Source organism: Cryptotermes secundus, unplaced genomic scaffold (assembly GCF_002891405.2).
Source record: "Cryptotermes secundus unplaced genomic scaffold, Csec_1.0 scaffold250, whole genome shotgun sequence".
NCBI classification, from domain to species: domain Eukaryota; kingdom Metazoa; phylum Arthropoda; class Insecta; order Blattodea; family Kalotermitidae; genus Cryptotermes; species Cryptotermes secundus.
The window spans coordinates 2509788-2529124 of record NW_019738873.1 but is presented as its reverse complement, the minus strand read 5'-3'; the positions used below and the strand labels follow the sequence as shown (position 1 = coordinate 2529124).

The 19337-nt window shown below is 39.0% G+C and overlaps 1 protein-coding gene across 2 annotated transcripts in view; it reads left to right on the top strand.

Annotated features, from left to right (window-relative positions):
* The window catches only part of LOC111871141 (sorting nexin lst-4), a 36683-nt gene extending 19490 nt beyond the window's left edge, over positions 1-17193 (top strand). For both annotated transcript variants that reach the window (XM_023864009.2, XM_023864008.2), the window contains exons 7-12: positions 1097-1211; positions 4021-4255; positions 4367-4548; positions 8742-8914; positions 15176-15382; positions 16674-17193. In XM_023864009.2, the coding sequence (XP_023719777.1) occupies positions 1097-1211; positions 4021-4255; positions 4367-4548; positions 8742-8914; positions 15176-15382; positions 16674-16715 (954 nt within the window). In that variant the 3' untranslated portion in view covers positions 16716-17193. The remainder of the gene's footprint in view (positions 1-1096; positions 1212-4020; positions 4256-4366; positions 4549-8741; positions 8915-15175; positions 15383-16673) is intronic.
* The last annotated feature ends 2144 nt before the right edge of the window (positions 17194-19337 follow it).

Here is a 19337-nt window from a genome sequence, read left to right as displayed (position 1 = left end):
CATACACATTTGTAATAAAATACTGATAAACATATACAATATAATAAATAAGTTAATTCTAGTAGTAAAAGCAATGGCAAACCTTATACAATTTTTACAGTTTTATACAAGTCTATTAATTAAAAATTCAATAGTTAAAACACAATGTCATTAATGAGTTTTGTATAACATACATTAATAGTATAATAAATTGAAATAAAGACTAGTATACAGTGATATGAAAATTGTATATTCTTAAATAAGTAATTAAAGAACTTGAACACAGACTGACAATCTTGTCTTCTTTTAATTGTAAAGCAAGACAGCTACTCGCATGTTAAAAAATTTATAACAGAAATATTCCTGTAATGAATAAAATGAATGTAAATGTAAAAATTGTTTTAATTGTACCTCAGAACTCTTAGTGTCACTCAATATATCCTTAATATATTGTGGTAGGTTATCATAGACCTTTGTTCCTAAACAATAAACTTCTTTTTGATACTCAAATTTACAAGAGGTTGATGAAGATTATTTTGCTGTCTGGTATTTATTCTATGAATTTGTTTTTGTTTTTATCACAAAGAGCATAAGAGATAGTATGTACTGAGATGCCAGAGACAAGATTTCTATTTTTCTAAATAAATTTCTGCACGAATCCCTCCTTCTGCATCCCAACATAATTCTAATTATATTCTTTTGCATTCTAAAAATTTTTATACTTTGGGGTGAGTTACCCGAAAGGGTAAACTATAATTTATAACAGAATTAAAATAAGAATGATAAACCATTTTTAAGGAATTTATGGACATGTATGGTTTAAGCAATCTTCTTATGTAGCAGACTGTACTTAGTTTTGAACTAATATACTCAGTGTGGTTTTTCCAGCTCATTATGTTATCAGTGAATATTCCAAGAAATTTAATATTGGATACAGATGTAATTTGTTTTTTATCATATACAATTTTCATTTCAGATTTAGGATTATTTCTAGCTGTAAACTGAATGTAGTGGGTTTAGTTAAAATTTATAGAAAGTTGGTTTACTTTGAACCATTCATTTATACTGTGAGAAGCATTGTTTATATTTACATTTTATCACTATGCTTTTGTTGCAGTTCAATAACATTCAGGTTTCAAGAAGATACAAACACTTTGACTGGTTACATGAGAGGCTAGAAGAGAAATTTAGTTTGGTTCCCATTCCACCATTACCAGACAAACAGATCTCAGGTAATGATGTGTATCTGTATATCATATGGCAAGCACAGATTACGAAAGCATTGTGTCTTACATTTTGTATGCTTTTGTCATCTTAAATGCAACTTATTGTCTAGTTACCCTTCGTCCTCACTGCATGTTTTGGCCACTTATGGCCTTCATGAGGTGTTGTCTGTCTTACAACTCTTTTATTTGCCGTCACAACACAGCAAACAGAAAAAATCAAGGTTAGTGCCAAACTATGGTTTCGCTACATGTTTCAGCCACTAACGGCCATCATCAGGCAAACACATATTAACAAACATATACCATTGAACTGCTGTACATTAGATTGGATACAGTGTTATTGATCATTTAAAATACTTTGCATAAAAATACAATAAGTCAGATTATATAAAAACTAAAAGTTATTGTATAAAACAAGATAAAACTTAATTGATGTTATACAACTTCGAATCAGTCGTTGATTTTTTACTTTTCATACGTTTCCATTTACCAATTAGAAGTTTGATGTTTCTTTTATATAAGAATGCATAGGAGGCCCATGATGTTGCAAATTAATTAATTGTATAGTCGATGCCTCATCTTACGAAGAATTGTCCGTACTGTATGGAAAGTAAATGACGACTATCTTGCTAAAATTGTTGCACTATATGTCAAAATTATGTATCATGTGTGAACACAGTATTGCCTAATTCAGCTTGTTTCACAAACTGTACAAACAACATTTGTAATACCTACCCCACAAAGGGAATGCAGCAGGAATGAGTCCAACAATGAGAAATACACTCAGGCAAATATCTTATAAATGAATAGGCAACTACCACAATGGAAAGACGTTAGGTTGTTAATTTAATTTTAATTCAAGGTTAATTTATTGTAATTAGGAAGTATTGCATTCACATGCAATACATAATTTTGACATAAATCACGACAGTTTTAGAAAGACAGACAGCGACCCGATGATGGCCGTCTGCATCTGTAACATGTAGTGAGAAAGAAGGGTGAGCAGGAAATAAGCTTCATTTAAGACAGAAATATATGTGTACAAAAGATATGTTAATGCAACAGGATGCTTTATTACAATATTATATATGCTTGTCATTATATTTGTGGTAAATTCCTTTTGTATGGAACTTCTGCTATATTCAATTTTGAAGTACAGTACAGGTTCATAATTTTAAGCATCCCGAACACAGTGCGCATACCATCTTCTGGGATGTTATGTTGTGTAGTCTGGTAGAAGATATTGCTAACATTTTGTAGAACCCTGCTGCCTCCATCTTCAGGGTAGAAGAGTAAGCTGAGTGTGGACCAATGCTTATATAGGGAAATGAAGTATCAGGATTTGAGCTTGTGAGTGACCCAATAAGAGCAAGGAAAGCAGTGGAAACGACAGGGAAATTTGACCCCTATGAAGGTCATTCTCAAGGGGCAGAGTGCCCAGAAGAAATAATGGCTAAGTGAACCAGAAGGAGGTAGGGGGAAGTCGGGAGAACCAGTGGGCTGATTTAGTGGCCACGTAGTGGGGTGGGGCAAAGTAAAGACTGAAGAAAACAGAGAAACTGAGGAGAATTCCTGAAAAACAATTATAACATTGTACAAGGCCACATGGCATCCCATCCCAGAAAATGTAATATTCGTCGTCACCACCATCAGAACCTGAGATCTCAGACATTGATATGTTGATATCTGTAATCTCAGTATTTTGCATCATTTGATATTATGCTAAAGTGACATATTTGTAAATTTATGTGTTTTCTACTAAAATGAATTTTCATTTTATAAAGAAAAGTTTCCATGTTTCAGTGTTTGGTTACTTGATCATGCACTGAAATCCAGTGTAGCATCTGGAAACCACTCTTATCACTGCTCACCTTCCCAGTTCTCAGGTGTAAAGTCTGTTTACTCTAAGTTTTTTTTTGTGGGTTCATTTCTGACCTAAGGTTTGCACGCCATTCCAATCAGTGCTGCCATCTTAATTCTTTGTTTATTTGAGAAGTAACTCCAAAAGATTAATGTCTGATGCAGCACGTGACATAATCAAGAAATGTAGAATATTCAGTTGCTTGTAATATCTCATGGGTTCATGAGGAAGGTAGCAAAGCATTCTTTCTGAGCCGAACCTTGTTATGATAATGTTACAGAATGGTTTATTTATAGGCCATGCCATAGCTGAGGTGCTTAGTTGCCATCTTCCCACTGTGGCGGTCCGGGTTTGAGCCCAGGTCAGGTCATGTGGAATTTTTGGTGGACAAGGTGGCACTGGGGTAGGTTTTCTCCTAGTATTTTGGTTTCCCCTTGCAGTTCGCATTCCACCGATTGCTCCACAATTATCATCATCTGGGACTCGTACAGTAGGCCAAACAGTGGCCGCAGTGCAAAGTGGACTCAGTCTCACCCCATTAGAAAAATAATAACAAAATTATTTATTTATAGTATTTGGTGACATGATGATACTCCAAGAAAAACAAATAAACCTGGGAATATATTTAAGACTCAAGTCATCAAGACCAATAATAAACATAAGATTAGGCCTTCAAACCTACATGTGGAAGGTGTTTACCAACAGTGGGGTTGGGATATGATATGAACTTCTGTAAACTAGTATCCTGTGTTCAAAGGCCATGTACAGGCACTTCACGGTCAAAAAGGGTTCTCTATCAGAAGCAATGACTGTTGTCTGCACGTGCACCGAGAAACGTACCTCATGGTGATCTTACAGCAACAGTTATTAAGTGCATTTGCCAGATAAAAATGCAGCTAGGAACAATAGGACCCCTTTATCCTTGTATGTTGAGTTGATCACCGCTGCTTTCAGGCAGGTATGAGGAGCAGTTCATAGAACATCGACGGGCCCAGCTGCAAGCATTTGTTAACTCTGTTTGTCGGCATCCAGTACTCTCTCGGTGTGAGGTCTGGCAACACTTCTTAACTTGCACCGATGAGAAACGGTGGAAAGCTGGCAAGAGGAAAGCAGAAAAAGACGAACTAGTGGGAGCAAACTTTTTCATAACGCTGCAAGCTCCCGAACGACCGCAGAATATTACAGACCTGTATGTATAACATATGAAACAGAAGGCTTCATATTTTTTTAATTTTATTTTAACAAGTTTTATGTGCTATTATTTATTGGAAGACTGAGAAATAACTTTGATATCTCTTAGTGAACAGGAAACAGAAAAATGTTCCAAGTTCATTCATGAAATGGATGGCGCTATTAAAATCTTAATGGCAACAGCAGTTGACCAGACAAAGAAACATCAAGGTCCATACAAGAGGGAGTACCAGAGGATTGGGCATGCTTTCTCAGCACTGGGTTTGGCTTTCAGGGAAGATGATTCACCAGGTAAATTATGAGTAATGATTCTTCACAGTTCAGAAGTTTATTTTAACTGTAATCTGTACTGCGGAGTAAATTTGAAATGTTGTTTGGAAACCGTATACCCTAAGTAGTCGTCAATTATAAGAAATCTGATTATGTTTGTTACCTTCACACCTTCACTTTGAATTATGCATGCTGGAATATAATTGGTCCATTTTATCCCTTTCATGGCTTTGTGGCAAGAAACCTGCCTGAAACTTGTAGAAAGAAGATATACTAGGTAAAGTGTAATTACAAGTCTCATCTGCAAAAAATTTTATGGTCACATTTCAAATATGCATGGCACATTTCTGGAAATGCGTTCCTTCCCATGTTATGATAGAACTGTGATCTAGATGCTTACATTTCTACAGTAAATACAAAACTGCACAGGTTTATATTGAGGCAGACTTCATATTTGAAGCACAGGGATTTGGTAGTAGTTTTTCCTTCATGCTAATCATAAGATATACCACAAGTTGGAAGTATTGATCTTCAGAATGGAACAGTTGACTATCTTCCAGGTGGGGATAATTGAGGGCAGTGTTCCCTTGGCCCAGTTTTCAGCAGTGTTAAAATAAAGTCAGGCAGAATTATCAGTGGTATATTTTTCTGCAACAGGATGATGAAATTATGAAGCTATTTAGTTAGATCCCTTGTACTGCCTTGTTGAGATCTTCCCCTGTGGCACAGTGAGGCTGTCATTTTGCTGTATTTTAACTGTTTTTTCTCAAGTGCACGTTTGTAACACATGTTATACCAGAATGCTTAATTTCTTAGGACTGTGCTGCTTGAAAATAACTGTCCCTCTGAAATTGGGCACAGGCATTATTCAGCTTATAGAAGAGAGATCTAATTTTCCAGTCTTTCGTAGTCTTCTCTGTTGATCCATATTGTTCATTGATTCATGTAGAGATCTCGGTGCAGTAAGAAACCATCCACCTTTCATCATGTTCTTGTAAAATAGGGTATATAAACGTTCAGGAATGGATGTGTAATATTTCATTGTGTCTTCTGATGTTATGTCCCAGTTTTATTATTAACCCTGGAAAGACTGAATTTCTTCATAATTGTGTATTAAAGTTCAGTTTGTACCTCACAGGAAACACATTACTTCTCTTCAACAGAGACCAGCAACTTAATTCTGCTTATGGAAACAAAGACAGATGGTAACATGAAAAAGATGTTAATGGTGCCTGGCAGCTACAAATTTGTTTATTTTGTATACAAAATTTGAGAAAGTGTGGGTTAAGTAATTACAGAGAATTTAATTCTTTTGTTTGTAGCCATATTAAGGTGTCAGCCAACAACCAAGCAGATTTTGACACATTTAAACTCACCCTCTGTGATTTCTAAAATAAAATTGCAGAATTTTAATGTTATATTTTAGCGTCCTGTTGCACTGATTTAAGTCCATGATTTATTTAATCCGTCTTGCAGTGCATACACTCATTTAACTCCTTCTCTCCCTCGCACTACATGTTTCGGCATAATAATGCCATCTTCAGGTGCTTACTTATCCACGTCAAACCAGTTCATTGCATGCCATGTTCACACATTAAAATAACTAAAATATGTATCTATCATATACATTGTCAAACGTTAAAATATTAAAATTGTTCAGGATACCACATTGCTACGTCGCCCCTGACTACGTCAGTCACGCCCATTCTCCTTTGTTGGAGCACTCCTTCACTATCTTGTGTGTTGTGCTTTTGTTGTGTCGTGCTCCTGCGACTGCGTGTGTTATACTGTTGGGCTTCCTGGGTATGTGTCTCACAACAAAAGCACAACACACAAGATAGTGAAGGAGTGCTCCAACAAAGGAGAATGGGCGTGACTGACGTAGTGAGGGGCGACGTAGCGATGTGGTATCCTGAACAATTTTAATATTTTTAACGTTTGACAATGTATATGATAGATACATATTTTAGTTATTTTAATGTGTGAACATGGCATGCAATGAACTGGTTTGACGTGGATAAGTAAGCACCTGAAGATGGCATTATTATGCCGAAACATGTAGTGCGAGGGAGAGAAGAAGATAAATGAGTGTATGCACTGCAAGACGGATTAAATAAATCATGGACTTGCAGAATTTTGTTTGTAAAGCATCGATTATTTCTCTGAACTTCCTCTTCCAAGTTTCATCACATATAAAAGCAGACATGTTCATATCTGGCAATGTGATGGCCCTATTTCTCCACTAATTACTATTTGTCAAAACCAGCCTGCACAGACAGCATTGAATTTTTTTGTGGTATTGTCAGGTGCACTGTCCTACTCAGAATATTCAGTTATTTCTCATTAATTGTTTAGTAGTATGATATATTTTGGCTGTACACCACTATTCTTAGTGGGATGAGACTGAGTCCACTAGGTACTATGGCCACTACTGGCCTATTGTACTAGCCCCAGATGATAGACGATGCTGATTGTGGAACAGTTGGTAGAATGAAGATTGGCAGGGGAAACTGAAGTACTCTGCTAAAACCTGCCCCAGCTCCACTTTGTCCACCACAAATCCCAATGAACAGACACGGGTTCAAACCCGGGCTGCCATGGTGGGAAGCCAGTAGCTAACCCCCTGAGTTATGGCGTGGCCCACCGTTAACATAAAGAATGCTCAGAGGCAACTGGTCACATGAACATTCATGAAAATGAACCGGGTTCCTCTTGTTTGTGTAACAGCATTATTTATGTTGTTGAGCCCCTGGGATCTGAATGTATGATTTCTATCTTTGGAAATGACTTGTATTTTGAATGAGGCCATTTTCAACAGCTGTTATGACAGGTAAACAAGATGTCTTAATGCATAGATTGGACATCCAGTCAGATTTGCGTAGTAGTGTATTACTATCTTATTTTCTCACTGGATGGGGTACCACTCTGAGAACAGGTGGTAATGATGGCACGAACAAAGGGATGAAACTTTGGGAACCTCCCACAGTGCATAACAGACAATTCCTGCAGTGCACTGAAAACAGGCAATATTTATACATCACTTGCAGCCTGGCCCTCTGGACTCCAACACAAGCGCTATCCAATCAGCACTCACAATTGCAGCAATATTTATACATTGCTTGCAGCCTGGTTCCCTAGACACCAACACAAGCGCTATCCAATCAGCACTCACAATTGCAGCAATATTTATACATTGCTTGCAGCCTGGTTCCCTAGACACCAACACAAGCGCTATCCAATCAGCACTCACAATTGCAGCAATATTTATACATTGCTTGCAGCCTGGTTCCCTAGACACCAACACAAGCGCTATCCAATCAGCACTCACAATTGCAGCAATATTTATACATTGCTTGCAGCCTGGTTCCCTAGACACCAACACAAGCGCTATCCAATCAGCACTCACAATTGCAGCAATATTTATACATTGCTTGCAGCCTGGTTCCCTAGACACCAACACAAGCGCTATCCAATCAGCACTCACAATTGCAGCAATATTTATACATTGCTTGCAGCCTGGTTCCCTAGACACCAACACAAGCGCTATCCAATCAGCACTCACAATTGCAGCAATATTTATACATTGCTTGCAGCCTGGTTCCCTAGACACCAACACAAGCGCTATCCAATCAGCACTCACAATTGCAGCAATATTTATACATTGCTTGCAGCCTGGTTCCCTAGACACCAACACAAGCGCTATGCAATCAGCGCTCATCGCAGCTTCATCGTCAACTGGTCCACATGCCGCCTAGTGACATAAGTATAAAGCTGCGGGCCTCGGGCACACCAGAATCAGTCTTTCATCAGTCACTGCCATCATAGCTACGCTGATGTCAAGAAATCGCCACTGGCCGTAACTCTGCAGTAGACAGCTGGCTGCCAGTGCACGCACTGTAGGCAGCTGATTCTACCGGCGCACACACCGCAACTTCACCAGCCAGCCAGACTTGCCGCTGCAGCTAGAGAAGGACGTCAGGTTGCTACAAGAAGACACTGCTTGACAAATGTCCCTGAAACTGGACCAGTCGCCACAAAAGGAGTCTCCGCCGGTATTCTCCAGACACACTCCCACTCATTTGTAATATGTGTTCTAAACCCAACGAACATTTGTTATAGCTTCAGGTGGTTGTCTCAATGAACATCGACATCCCACAAACCTCTTCCTGTATGCCCAGTATTTGTCGTTGCTTATAATCACTTTTATGTTTCAGAGAGTGCAAGACAAAATTTAATGGAGGCTGTCAGAGTAACAGGCAATACATACCATGAAATTGGAAAACTCTTTGAAGAACAGCCTAAGTTAGACTGGGAGCCATTAGCAGATGTTCTTCACTTGTATAAAGGCATCATTTCTTCATTTCCTGATATCCTAACAGTACATAAAGTGAGTGAAATGTATTCCCATTTTATTTTCTGATGGTAGCATATGTGGTTAATATTAAAGTGGATCTTAGAGAGATAGGATGGGGTTGTAGGGACTGGATCCATGTTGTTCAGGATAGGGACCAGTGGAGAGCTCTGGTGAACACAGTAATGTACTTTTTTTTGTTCCGTAAATTGCTGGGAAGTTCTTGAGTAGCTGCACAATTGGCAGCCTCTGAAGAAGGGTTCAGCTCCATGAAGTTAGTTAGTTTTAGTTAGATGGTAGCATATAGAGTTCATATTGTAAGATCTTAGAAATTAGTGTATCTTAAAACAGTTTTATCCTTGTTTAAGTGAAATATTTTACTCTTAATCCATGCCACAATCGAGACCCAGAAGTATTTATTAGGTACGTTAGTTAATGCTGCTAAATCAGTGCAGTATGGTACTATGAGAAATAATTCAGTGTGAATATGAGTCCAGCATTTTGATATATTACACCCTTTCTTGATGTAGTAAAATTATTTGAAAGTAATCACAAGTACTGAGATATCTGAATTTCATCGATTACAAAAATTGTGGGAGACATTTCAGAAACAATATAAAATGTTCAGCTGGATACTGTTACTTGTAGAATGTCAAAAGTTTTAGTTAGAAGTGCAACTTGCCATTGTAGTTGACGTTTAAGCATGACAGTTTGTATTAAAGCCTGAGGCATTGTGTAGCACAGTGTTTAAGAAGGAATTTAGTTAGGTGGTTGATCAACTGAATAAACCCTAAACCAAAGGAATAATTCACTATCCATATTCATGTATAATTCCACATCAATTGACATCCCTATCATTTATCATAGATTCAGATGCTGTATAATGAAGTTCTTTGTCATTGGTTGGGATGAAGGGTAAGGTGGTCATGGCATTCACATGGTAAAACTGAATAAAATCAGAAAGGTCCACAGACAAACATTCACTCNAAGAAGGAATTTAGTTAGGTGGTTGATCAACTGAATAAACCCTAAACCAAAGGAATAATTCACTATCCATATTCATGTATAATTCCACATCAATTGACATCCCTATCATTTATCATAGATTCAGATGCTGTATAATGAAGTTCTTTGTCATTGGTTGGGATGAAGGGTAAGGTGGTCATGGCATTCACATGGTAAAACTGAATAAAATCACAAAGGTCCATAGACAGACATTCACTCAATTGTCAGATTGTAGTCCTCTAGACTGACAACATGTCATCATGGCATCATTTCCCACCCACAGCAAACAGCATGGTGTGCCCCATGAGAGTGCACTTTCCTACCCACTCCCATGGCCCTGGGTCAGACTCTGTTTAGGTGCCTCGTCACTTGCAAACTGCCTGTATGTAATCGAACCAGTCCCTTTCCCTGCACACTTTGTCTCTGAAAATGGATGCAGCATTTTGTCCCAAAACAGTAGTCTGCACCGACACAACTTCATGGTGTCACAACCCAGCAGACCACGACATGAATAAACAGTAGTCTGCACTGACACAACTTCATGGCGTCACAACCCAGCAGACCACGACATGAATAAACAGTAGTCTGCACTGACACAACTTCATGGCGTCACAACCCAGCAGACCACGACATGAATAAACAGTAGTCTGCACTGACACAACTTCATGGCGTCACAACCCAGCAGACCACGACATGAATAAACAGTAGTCTGCACTGACACAACTTCATGGCGTCACAACCCAGCAGACCACGACATGAATAAACAGTAGTCTGCACTGACACAACTTCATGGCGTCACAACCCAGCAGACCACGACATGAATAAACAGTAGTCTGCACTGACACAACTTCATGGCGTCACAACCCAGCAGACCACGACATGAATAAACAGTAGTCTGCACTGACACAACTTCATGGCGTCACAACCCAGCAGACCACGACATGAATAAACAGTAGTCTGCACTGACACAACTTCATGGCGTCACAACCCAGCAGACCACGACATGAATAAACAGTAGTCTGCACTGACACAACTTCATGGCGTCACAACCCAGCAGACCACGACATGAATAAACAGTAGTCTGCACTGACACAACTTCATGGCGTCACAACCCAGCAGACCACGACATGAATAAACAGTAGTCTGCACTGACACAACTTCATGGCGTCACAACCCAGCAGACCACGACATGAATAAACAGTAGTCTGCACTGACACAACTTCATGGCGTCACAACCCAGCAGACCACGACATGAATAAACAGTAGTCTGCACTGACACAACTTCATGGCGTCACAACCCAGCAGACCACGACATGAATAAACAGTAGTCTGCACTGACACAACTTCATGGCGTCACAACCCAGCAGACCACGACATGAATAAACAGTAGTCTGCACTGACACAACTTCATGGCGTCACAACCCAGCAGACCACGACATGAATAAACAGTAGTCTGCACTGACACAACTTCATGGCGTCACAACCCAGCAGACCACGACATGAATAAACAGTAGTCTGCACTGACACAACTTCATGGCGTCACAACCCAGCAGACCACGACATGAATAAACAGTAGTCTGCACTGACACAACTTCATGGCGTCACAACCCAGCAGACCACGACATGAATAAACAGTAGTCTGCACTGACACAACTTCATGGCGTCACAACCCAGCAGACCACGACATGAATAAACAGTAGTCTGCACTGACACAACTTCATGGCGTCACAACCCAGCAGACCACGACATGAATAAACAGTAGTCTGCACTGACACAACTTCATGGCGTCACAACCCAGCAGACCACGACATGAATAAACAGTAGTCTGCACTGACACAACTTCATGGCGTCACAACCCAGCAGACCACGACATGAATAAACAGTAGTCTGCACTGACACAACTTCATGGCGTCACAACCCAGCAGACCACGACATGAATAAACAGTAGTCTGCACTGACACAACTTCATGGCGTCACAACCCAGCAGACCACGACATGAATAAACAGTAGTCTGCACTGACACAACTTCATGGCGTCACAACCCAGCAGACCACGACATGAATAAACAGTAGTCTGCACTGACACAACTTCATGGCGTCACAACCCAGCAGACCACGACATGAATAAACAGTAGTCTGCACTGACACAACTTCATGGCGTCACAACCCAGCAGACCACGACATGAATAAACAGTAGTCTGCACTGACACAACTTCATGGCGTCACAACCCAGCAGACCACGACATGAATAAACAGTAGTCTGCACTGACACAACTTCATGGCGTCACAACCCAGCAGACCACGACATGAATAAACAGTAGTCTGCACTGACACAACTTCATGGCGTCACAACCCAGCAGACCACGACATGAATAAACAGTAGTCTGCACTGACACAACTTCATGGCGTCACAACCCAGCAGACCACGACATGAATAAACAGTAGTCTGCACTGACACAACTTCATGGCGTCACAACCCAGCAGACCACGACATGAATAAACAGTAGTCTGCACTGACACAACTTCATGGCGTCACAACCCAGCAGACCACGACATGAATAAACAGTAGTCTGCACTGACACAACTTCATGGCGTCACAACCCAGCAGACCACGACATGAATAAACAGTAGTCTGCACTGACACAACTTCATGGCGTCACAACCCAGCAGACCATGACATGAATAAACAGTAGTCTGTGCCGACACAACTTCATGGCGTCACAACCCAGCAGACCATGACATGAATAGCCATTACCATGGAGGCCTGAGCATTTACACTGATTCAGTATCTTAACCAGCATGAGGTCTGCTCCCTGACATTCTTCATATATCGGAGACTTTTACTGACATCTACTGAAACCTAAATCTGAAGTAATCTTGTTTGGGCCATTATGCTGCTGTTGAACTTACGGGTTAATAATTATTGCATGGTCTAGCCCCATTTTCATTAGAGAAAAGTTATGTTATAAGAGTTTGGGTGCCACCTAGCCTCCTGCCTGTTGATACAAAGAACTCAGTCCCTTTGTATGAAGACCATCAGAATGTGAAATTGACCACTCATTTCCATCTGATGCCACGGTTAAGAATACATGAAACCTCTGCCTGTTTGCTTCCTCTCTGTATTTAGGACACAAGTACCTGGGGGTGACACAGACAAATGGAAATGAGATATCAGGGGAAGAGTATGGTCTGGAATGGCTTTTATTATTATTATTATTATTATTATCATTGTTGTTGTAGCGTGTCTTGCTACTGAAGACGCCGTTCAGATTGTTCATTGGTTTATTTAGCAACCTATAAGTCTTGGCTACAATTAATTATAACACTGCTGCGGGTTTACACACTTTATAAACCCTACACAGTAATCTATTCACTCTGTCTTCAGTAGTCTTCACGTATTTATAACGCGGGAGCTATCCAAGTCTCCAAGTCTCTCTGAATTACACACTCCCAAGATAACTGTTCTATGGTACACACAAAATCTTGAAGTCACATGATATGTCTTCACTGGCTGACTTCTCAGTTATCGCACACTATAATAACTTGTAACCAAGTTTCCGGTTCTTCTTCCCACATTCACAGTTCGCTCACTACAACTGAGCTTGGCGACTGTTCCAATTCAACTGTCTTCGGTGGGTGCTACATTTTAACTCACTCCGGCGGCTGTGCAGTTCTCTTATAAGCCCACAGCCAGACAACGGAAAGCGCCTTGCTTCCCTGTTGCCACGTCGCCTGTTTACAGGTGTTGCTGGGCAAGGCTGTCTAGAGTTGTTTCCTGCTGTGCAGTAACCGCGGCAATGGTTGCCTGACACAGCCGCTCCTCTGCCACGTCACCACGGGGGGGGGATGTCCTCCATAGTGCAATGCATCACATTATTATTTTTTTCCTCTCCAGTAACTGTTACTAGCCCATCCATTTTCCAAAATGCTGAAGTTCAGGATTTTCAGAGCAGTTTTATCATTTGTTTGGAATGGGTATGAAACATAATCTTACCTTGAGGGAAGAACATAAATTACAAGTGTTTTTAAACAAAGGCCTTAGGAAACCTTTTGGGCCTAAGAAGTTTGAAATGAGCAATTTTGAATATTACATAACAAGGGATATGTGTTATACAGGGTGATTCACGAAGTTTTACCCCGGCTTATGGTACATATTCCTGGGGTTATTTCCTGCAAAATTTCCTTATAAACTTGTGGTCGATTTTCAGTAGTTATGGAGTAACAGTAGATTTTCGAAGTGCATCATTGTGAATGCAGCGCTGTGCTTCAGCGTGGGCAACCATACGTTCCAGTCAGCTATGTCAGCAGATAAGGTAGACCGGTTTGAATGTTGCACGTAGGTAGGGAGGCAGAGCGGTTCATACACGTGCGACGCATTGTGTTGACATGCAGGGAGACATTTTTGAAAATCTTATGTAAATCCAGTTGTCTTCTAAAGCACTACAGTTTAAAGGAAACAGATTGATAGAAGGGTGTGATATGCAACCATTGGTATGTTTACAGAATGGGATGCTGAAAATAATGTAATTTTGTAACACAAAATCAATGAAAAATGTTGCACAATGCAAAATTAAGAAATTGAAAAAAAAAATTGGTTTTAGAATGCTTCTTTCCTAAAACATTAACGATTTAAAAAGTGTTTGTATTGTATTTCTAATTTGTTTTGACTGAAATTCGAAGAAAAAAAGATTTTTCGCCAGTTTTCAAATTACTGTATCTCTTTAATTATGAGTTGTATACCATTAGTATATTAATTTTTGTTCCAAATTACCTCAGGAATACCCTCCCTAAGTGGCGATAAAACTTCGTGAATCACCCTGTATATGTGGGAGAGTCAGTAAATAGATCACAGATGGATATAAAACATAAAACATGTGATATTTAAACCTAGAAAAAATATTTGTATCTCGACATATCCTCCACCAACATTGACACACTTGTCCCATCGCTGCTTGCTACTTGCACCTGTTCTCACTGTCTCTTCATTTGTGGATTTTCTTATTTTTCCTTCTACACTGAAGATGAAGGCGAAAAGTTCCTCCGAAACGTCAGTTAACACCACATCTATACGGTGCCACGTCCCAGAAGACTGCTTTCTTCATTCTTTAATATGTTCGCGTTCTTACCAGTCACTTCCATATGAATTACATAACTACCACAGCTATTAATATATTTCTTTCTTTGTAATAACCAACTAAAGTGTTCCCCCAGTTTGTCATTGGTGGTATTACTTCATGTATGCGTACACAATATTAATACTTGTCATAAATAGTCTTATTTTTAATTTTTGTAGGGTTCACTTCAGAAGCGTAGGGAATGCGAAAAGTTAGCTGCTGACCACAAGATGGAATCATCACAGTTGTCAGATGTAGTACGGCGTACTGATGTGATTTCGTATGCACTCCTTGCAGAGATTAACCACTTTCACAGTGAAAGAGCCATTGACTTCAGACTAGCTATGCAGAACTACCTCAAAGAACAGATTTCATTCTATCAAAAGGTATGTAAATTATATACGTCACTGTGGACTTGCACTTTCACAAGAATATGTACTCATGAAGATTTGGGTTGCTCAGTTGCAGTTGTCGTTCTTGTTCATATTGTCACTTAGTGATGCTTCCAGTATCTCATTCAACATTACATAGTTGTAAAGGTAAGGCAAACCCTGTAACAGGTTGTGGAGATATGGCATGCTTGGCCAACCCAGTTTGGACTTTTCTCCCATTTGGATCCCCATTATCAGCAATGAAGTCACCAATTCACATAGAAGATCTGTATGATGTGATATATGTTTTTATTGATTTCTATTAGGTTCTAAATTAGTTAGACGTGATTTACTCCATTGTTGACGCTAGGTAACACTATTAGTTTTTTACTAGTTCTCCTTTCTATTCCATGCCATGGGGCCATGGACCTGGTTATTAGGTTTTGTGACATATATTTCTGCAGCTCTATCTATCCTGGTTCCACACTTGTACATGTTTGGAACAATTTGTAATGTATATTTTTCTTATTAGCTCTCATGGACTTAGCCTGGTCTCAGGTATTTATAACCTTTGTGCTTTGTAAGGTTGGTTGTCCAGTGATTGAGGCTATGTCTTTCAAGGAGGCCCAACAGAACAGGTGTCACATAACGTGTGACTGTGTGGTTCTTTAATCTGCAAGGGAATTGTGCTGACTGAGGGACTGCTGTTTGTCAGCAAAGTTAGTACCAACTTTTGCAGATTGAGGGTGTCTTGTGGTAACCACAAAGAGACCCAATGGGACAGGTGTTACACAACTCATGAATATGTGGTTTTTCAGTCTGTAAGGCAATTATACCGACCGAGGGACTGCTGCTTGTCTGCAAAGTTAGTGCCCCTGTTGCAGATTGAGGGTGTCTTGTGGTAAGAACAAAGAGACCCAAGGGTACAGGTGCCACACAACTCTTGAATCTGTGTNCACAACTCGTGAATATGTTTTTTTTTTTAGTCTGCAAGGTTAATTATACTGACTGAGGAACTGCTGCTTGTAGGCAAAGTTTGTGCCAACTTTTGCAGAGGGTGTCCTGTGGTGAGCACAAGGGATACCCACAGCCATTAATCTCTGTGTTCTAGAGGTTATGTTAAAACAGTGAAGTATTTAATGAAAGTGTGTAGAGCACATTTATGTGCAATTTATCGGCCACCAAGTGTTAACATGTTTTGACACATTTCTTCTTTGTGTGTGTTCCAATTTTAACCAGAAGGAATCAGTATGCTACAGCAAAGTAGTAAGAATGTTATTCTAATCACATATTTTACATGTTACAGATTGTTGCTAAACTGCAGGATGCTCTAGGGAAGTATGATTAATGTTAGAGGCAGTGTTGCCAGCATGAAGCTGACAGCAAGGCTATACAGCTGATGGTGCCAAGAACCAAACTCCTAACTCAGTCTATACTATAACCTGAACTAAAATGAAACTGAAATGCTTTGTTATGTACATGCAGCTCTTAATTATACACATAATTAATTTGTATTTAAATTGTGAATGGAATGTTTGGACACATTATTTTTTGTGTTGTCAGCATTTCAACTGAAGAATGTGCTTTTTTTTATTTCAGATTTAAAAAATACATATTTTTGGAAGTATGTGTAAGAAAAGATAGTGAAAACTTTTGTGATGTAGTTTTTGTAATTTGTCTGGTGTTGAAGAAAGAATCTGAACTTCAGCAGAAGGAACATTTAAATGCTTGTATGCATACTGTCTTGTTCACATATAGAGATATTGGGTTTTTTGGACTTTATCCATCGTCCTGGTTTTTAAGATAACTGAGAAAAAAACATGATGTTTCGGAAACTGGATCTGTTTCCGTCCTCAGGTGAAGGAAAACACCTATTCTGTTGGGTCCCTTAGAAAGAGCTAGCCTCAATCACTGGACCCAACAGAATAGGTGTTTTACCTCACCTGAGGACGGAAACAGATCCAGTTTCCGAAACGTCATGTTTTTTTCTTAGTTATCTTAAAACCCAGGACGATGGATGAAGTCCAAAAACCCAATATCTCTGCGTGTTATGCACCATCGTCAGAATCCTATAGTAACTACTTGTTCACATATGTCTGTTACATTACTAGCATCTTGTGTTCTGCATATCATGTATTGAAACCATTGGAATTAATTTTCCTAAGTTTCGTGTTACATTCCAACCATAACTTTCATTTTAAACTATGAGCTTGTACATATCTTGATGAAGAATGAAGAGACATCAATCCACACCATTTAAAGTTTGTTTTACTTTCCTAGTAAATTAGCAGTGTTTTTAGTTAATGTCTTAGAATTTCTTTGCTGTATGTTACCACGAACTTGATTTGTCAGCCCCTGCAAATTATAGTTCACTCATGTTCAACCAGCACTTGAAGGAGACTGTGGTTTTGATTAGTTAGTATATGTTAGAAGTATGTCAGTAATATTTGTTGATCTCTGTGAGCCTTGTAGATTTTCCAAATATATCTGGTAGTTCAAGCTCATGGGATTCAAGCAGCTATACCAAAAATTTTGCTTATTGTGGCTTTGCTGTTATAAGACTTTACTTTATGCTGTACATTTCTTTGCAAAGTATAGTTTTGGTCCGTATTTATTGGCCCTTGTTGGTTGTAAATATTTTATTGCTGTTATTTAAACTGTGTGTCTTTATAGAATTTAATGAATTATGCATAACATTTGACACAAACATAATGAATTTAAAGATGACTGCCTCTATCATATAGTATGGTATCCCACACTTTTCTACTGTGTTTTTAATGCTAAGTAATCTAAAAATTATGTGTATAATACTTTATTTTGCATAATAATCTTTATTTAAGCAAACATGCATAATATTAAAACATGAAGCCGAAGTACATATTCTAAAGCTTAAAGTGAAAATTAAGTATTATATGCATTAGTGTGAAGTATCTCATTAACAAGAGTTCTGTTCTTGTGATTGGCCTAATATCTGTCAGATGAGCATGTCTATTGATATTATACTAAAACTGTGGGTGAACGCTGTTCTGTTTGGTCATGGAGAACATGGAATGGGTTCAGAAATATTGATATCATTTATATAAAATCTTATCCTGAGCATTCCATGAATGAGTTTTTGGTTCCTGGTGCTTATCCTGAAAACACACATTTTCATTTGGATATCATCAAGGAACCTGACTTTATTCGTTTATAAACAGAAATGTGTTTCATCAGGTAAGGCAGCAGAACGTCGGTGCAGTTGCCACATGTGTTCACAAATTTTCAAATCAGATGAGGTAGGATTATGCATATGTGTAGTGAATGTGATGTGTCTCACGTGGCTGGATTCCATTCTCTTTTGCTCACCATTAACTGACACACATTGCATTGTAGCAACAAGTGGAACAAATGGTTGATTTCCTTCTCTATTGTTGCTCATTAAGGTGGAAACCTGTTTTTCTAAGCATACCAAGAGACTATAAGGTTAAACAGCATCAATTTACCTTCACCTCACTAGTTACTGATGCATCTGTCTCTACTGCTTATACACCACATGCCACTGACTTAAGCTGTTCCATTTAATTGTTATTTGTTTTATAGTCACTAATTAAAATAATAGTAATACCTTAACAGTTGAGCAAACATTCCAACTACATTTCATTGGTGTGTTTTGTCAGCAATGTATATTAATATTTTACACTAATCAGTCTTAAAAGAATGTTACAATTTAAGTGTATACACAAGGTGGGGTAGCCAAGTGGATGACTTTAAAAACTCGGTAATTAAATGAGGAAATTGTTTCTGCCAGATTACAAGTAAAGCACATAGCATGCCATTTATTTCTTGAAGATGGTATCATTTAAAGTGACTTTCATCTCTTCACAAGCATTCCACCTGTTTCCCATGACATGGTGTAGCAGCTCCATAAGAATTCCTGCAATTTTTTCATGAGTTATTGCTTTCAGCTCTTCAATGTGATATGGGCAGTGAG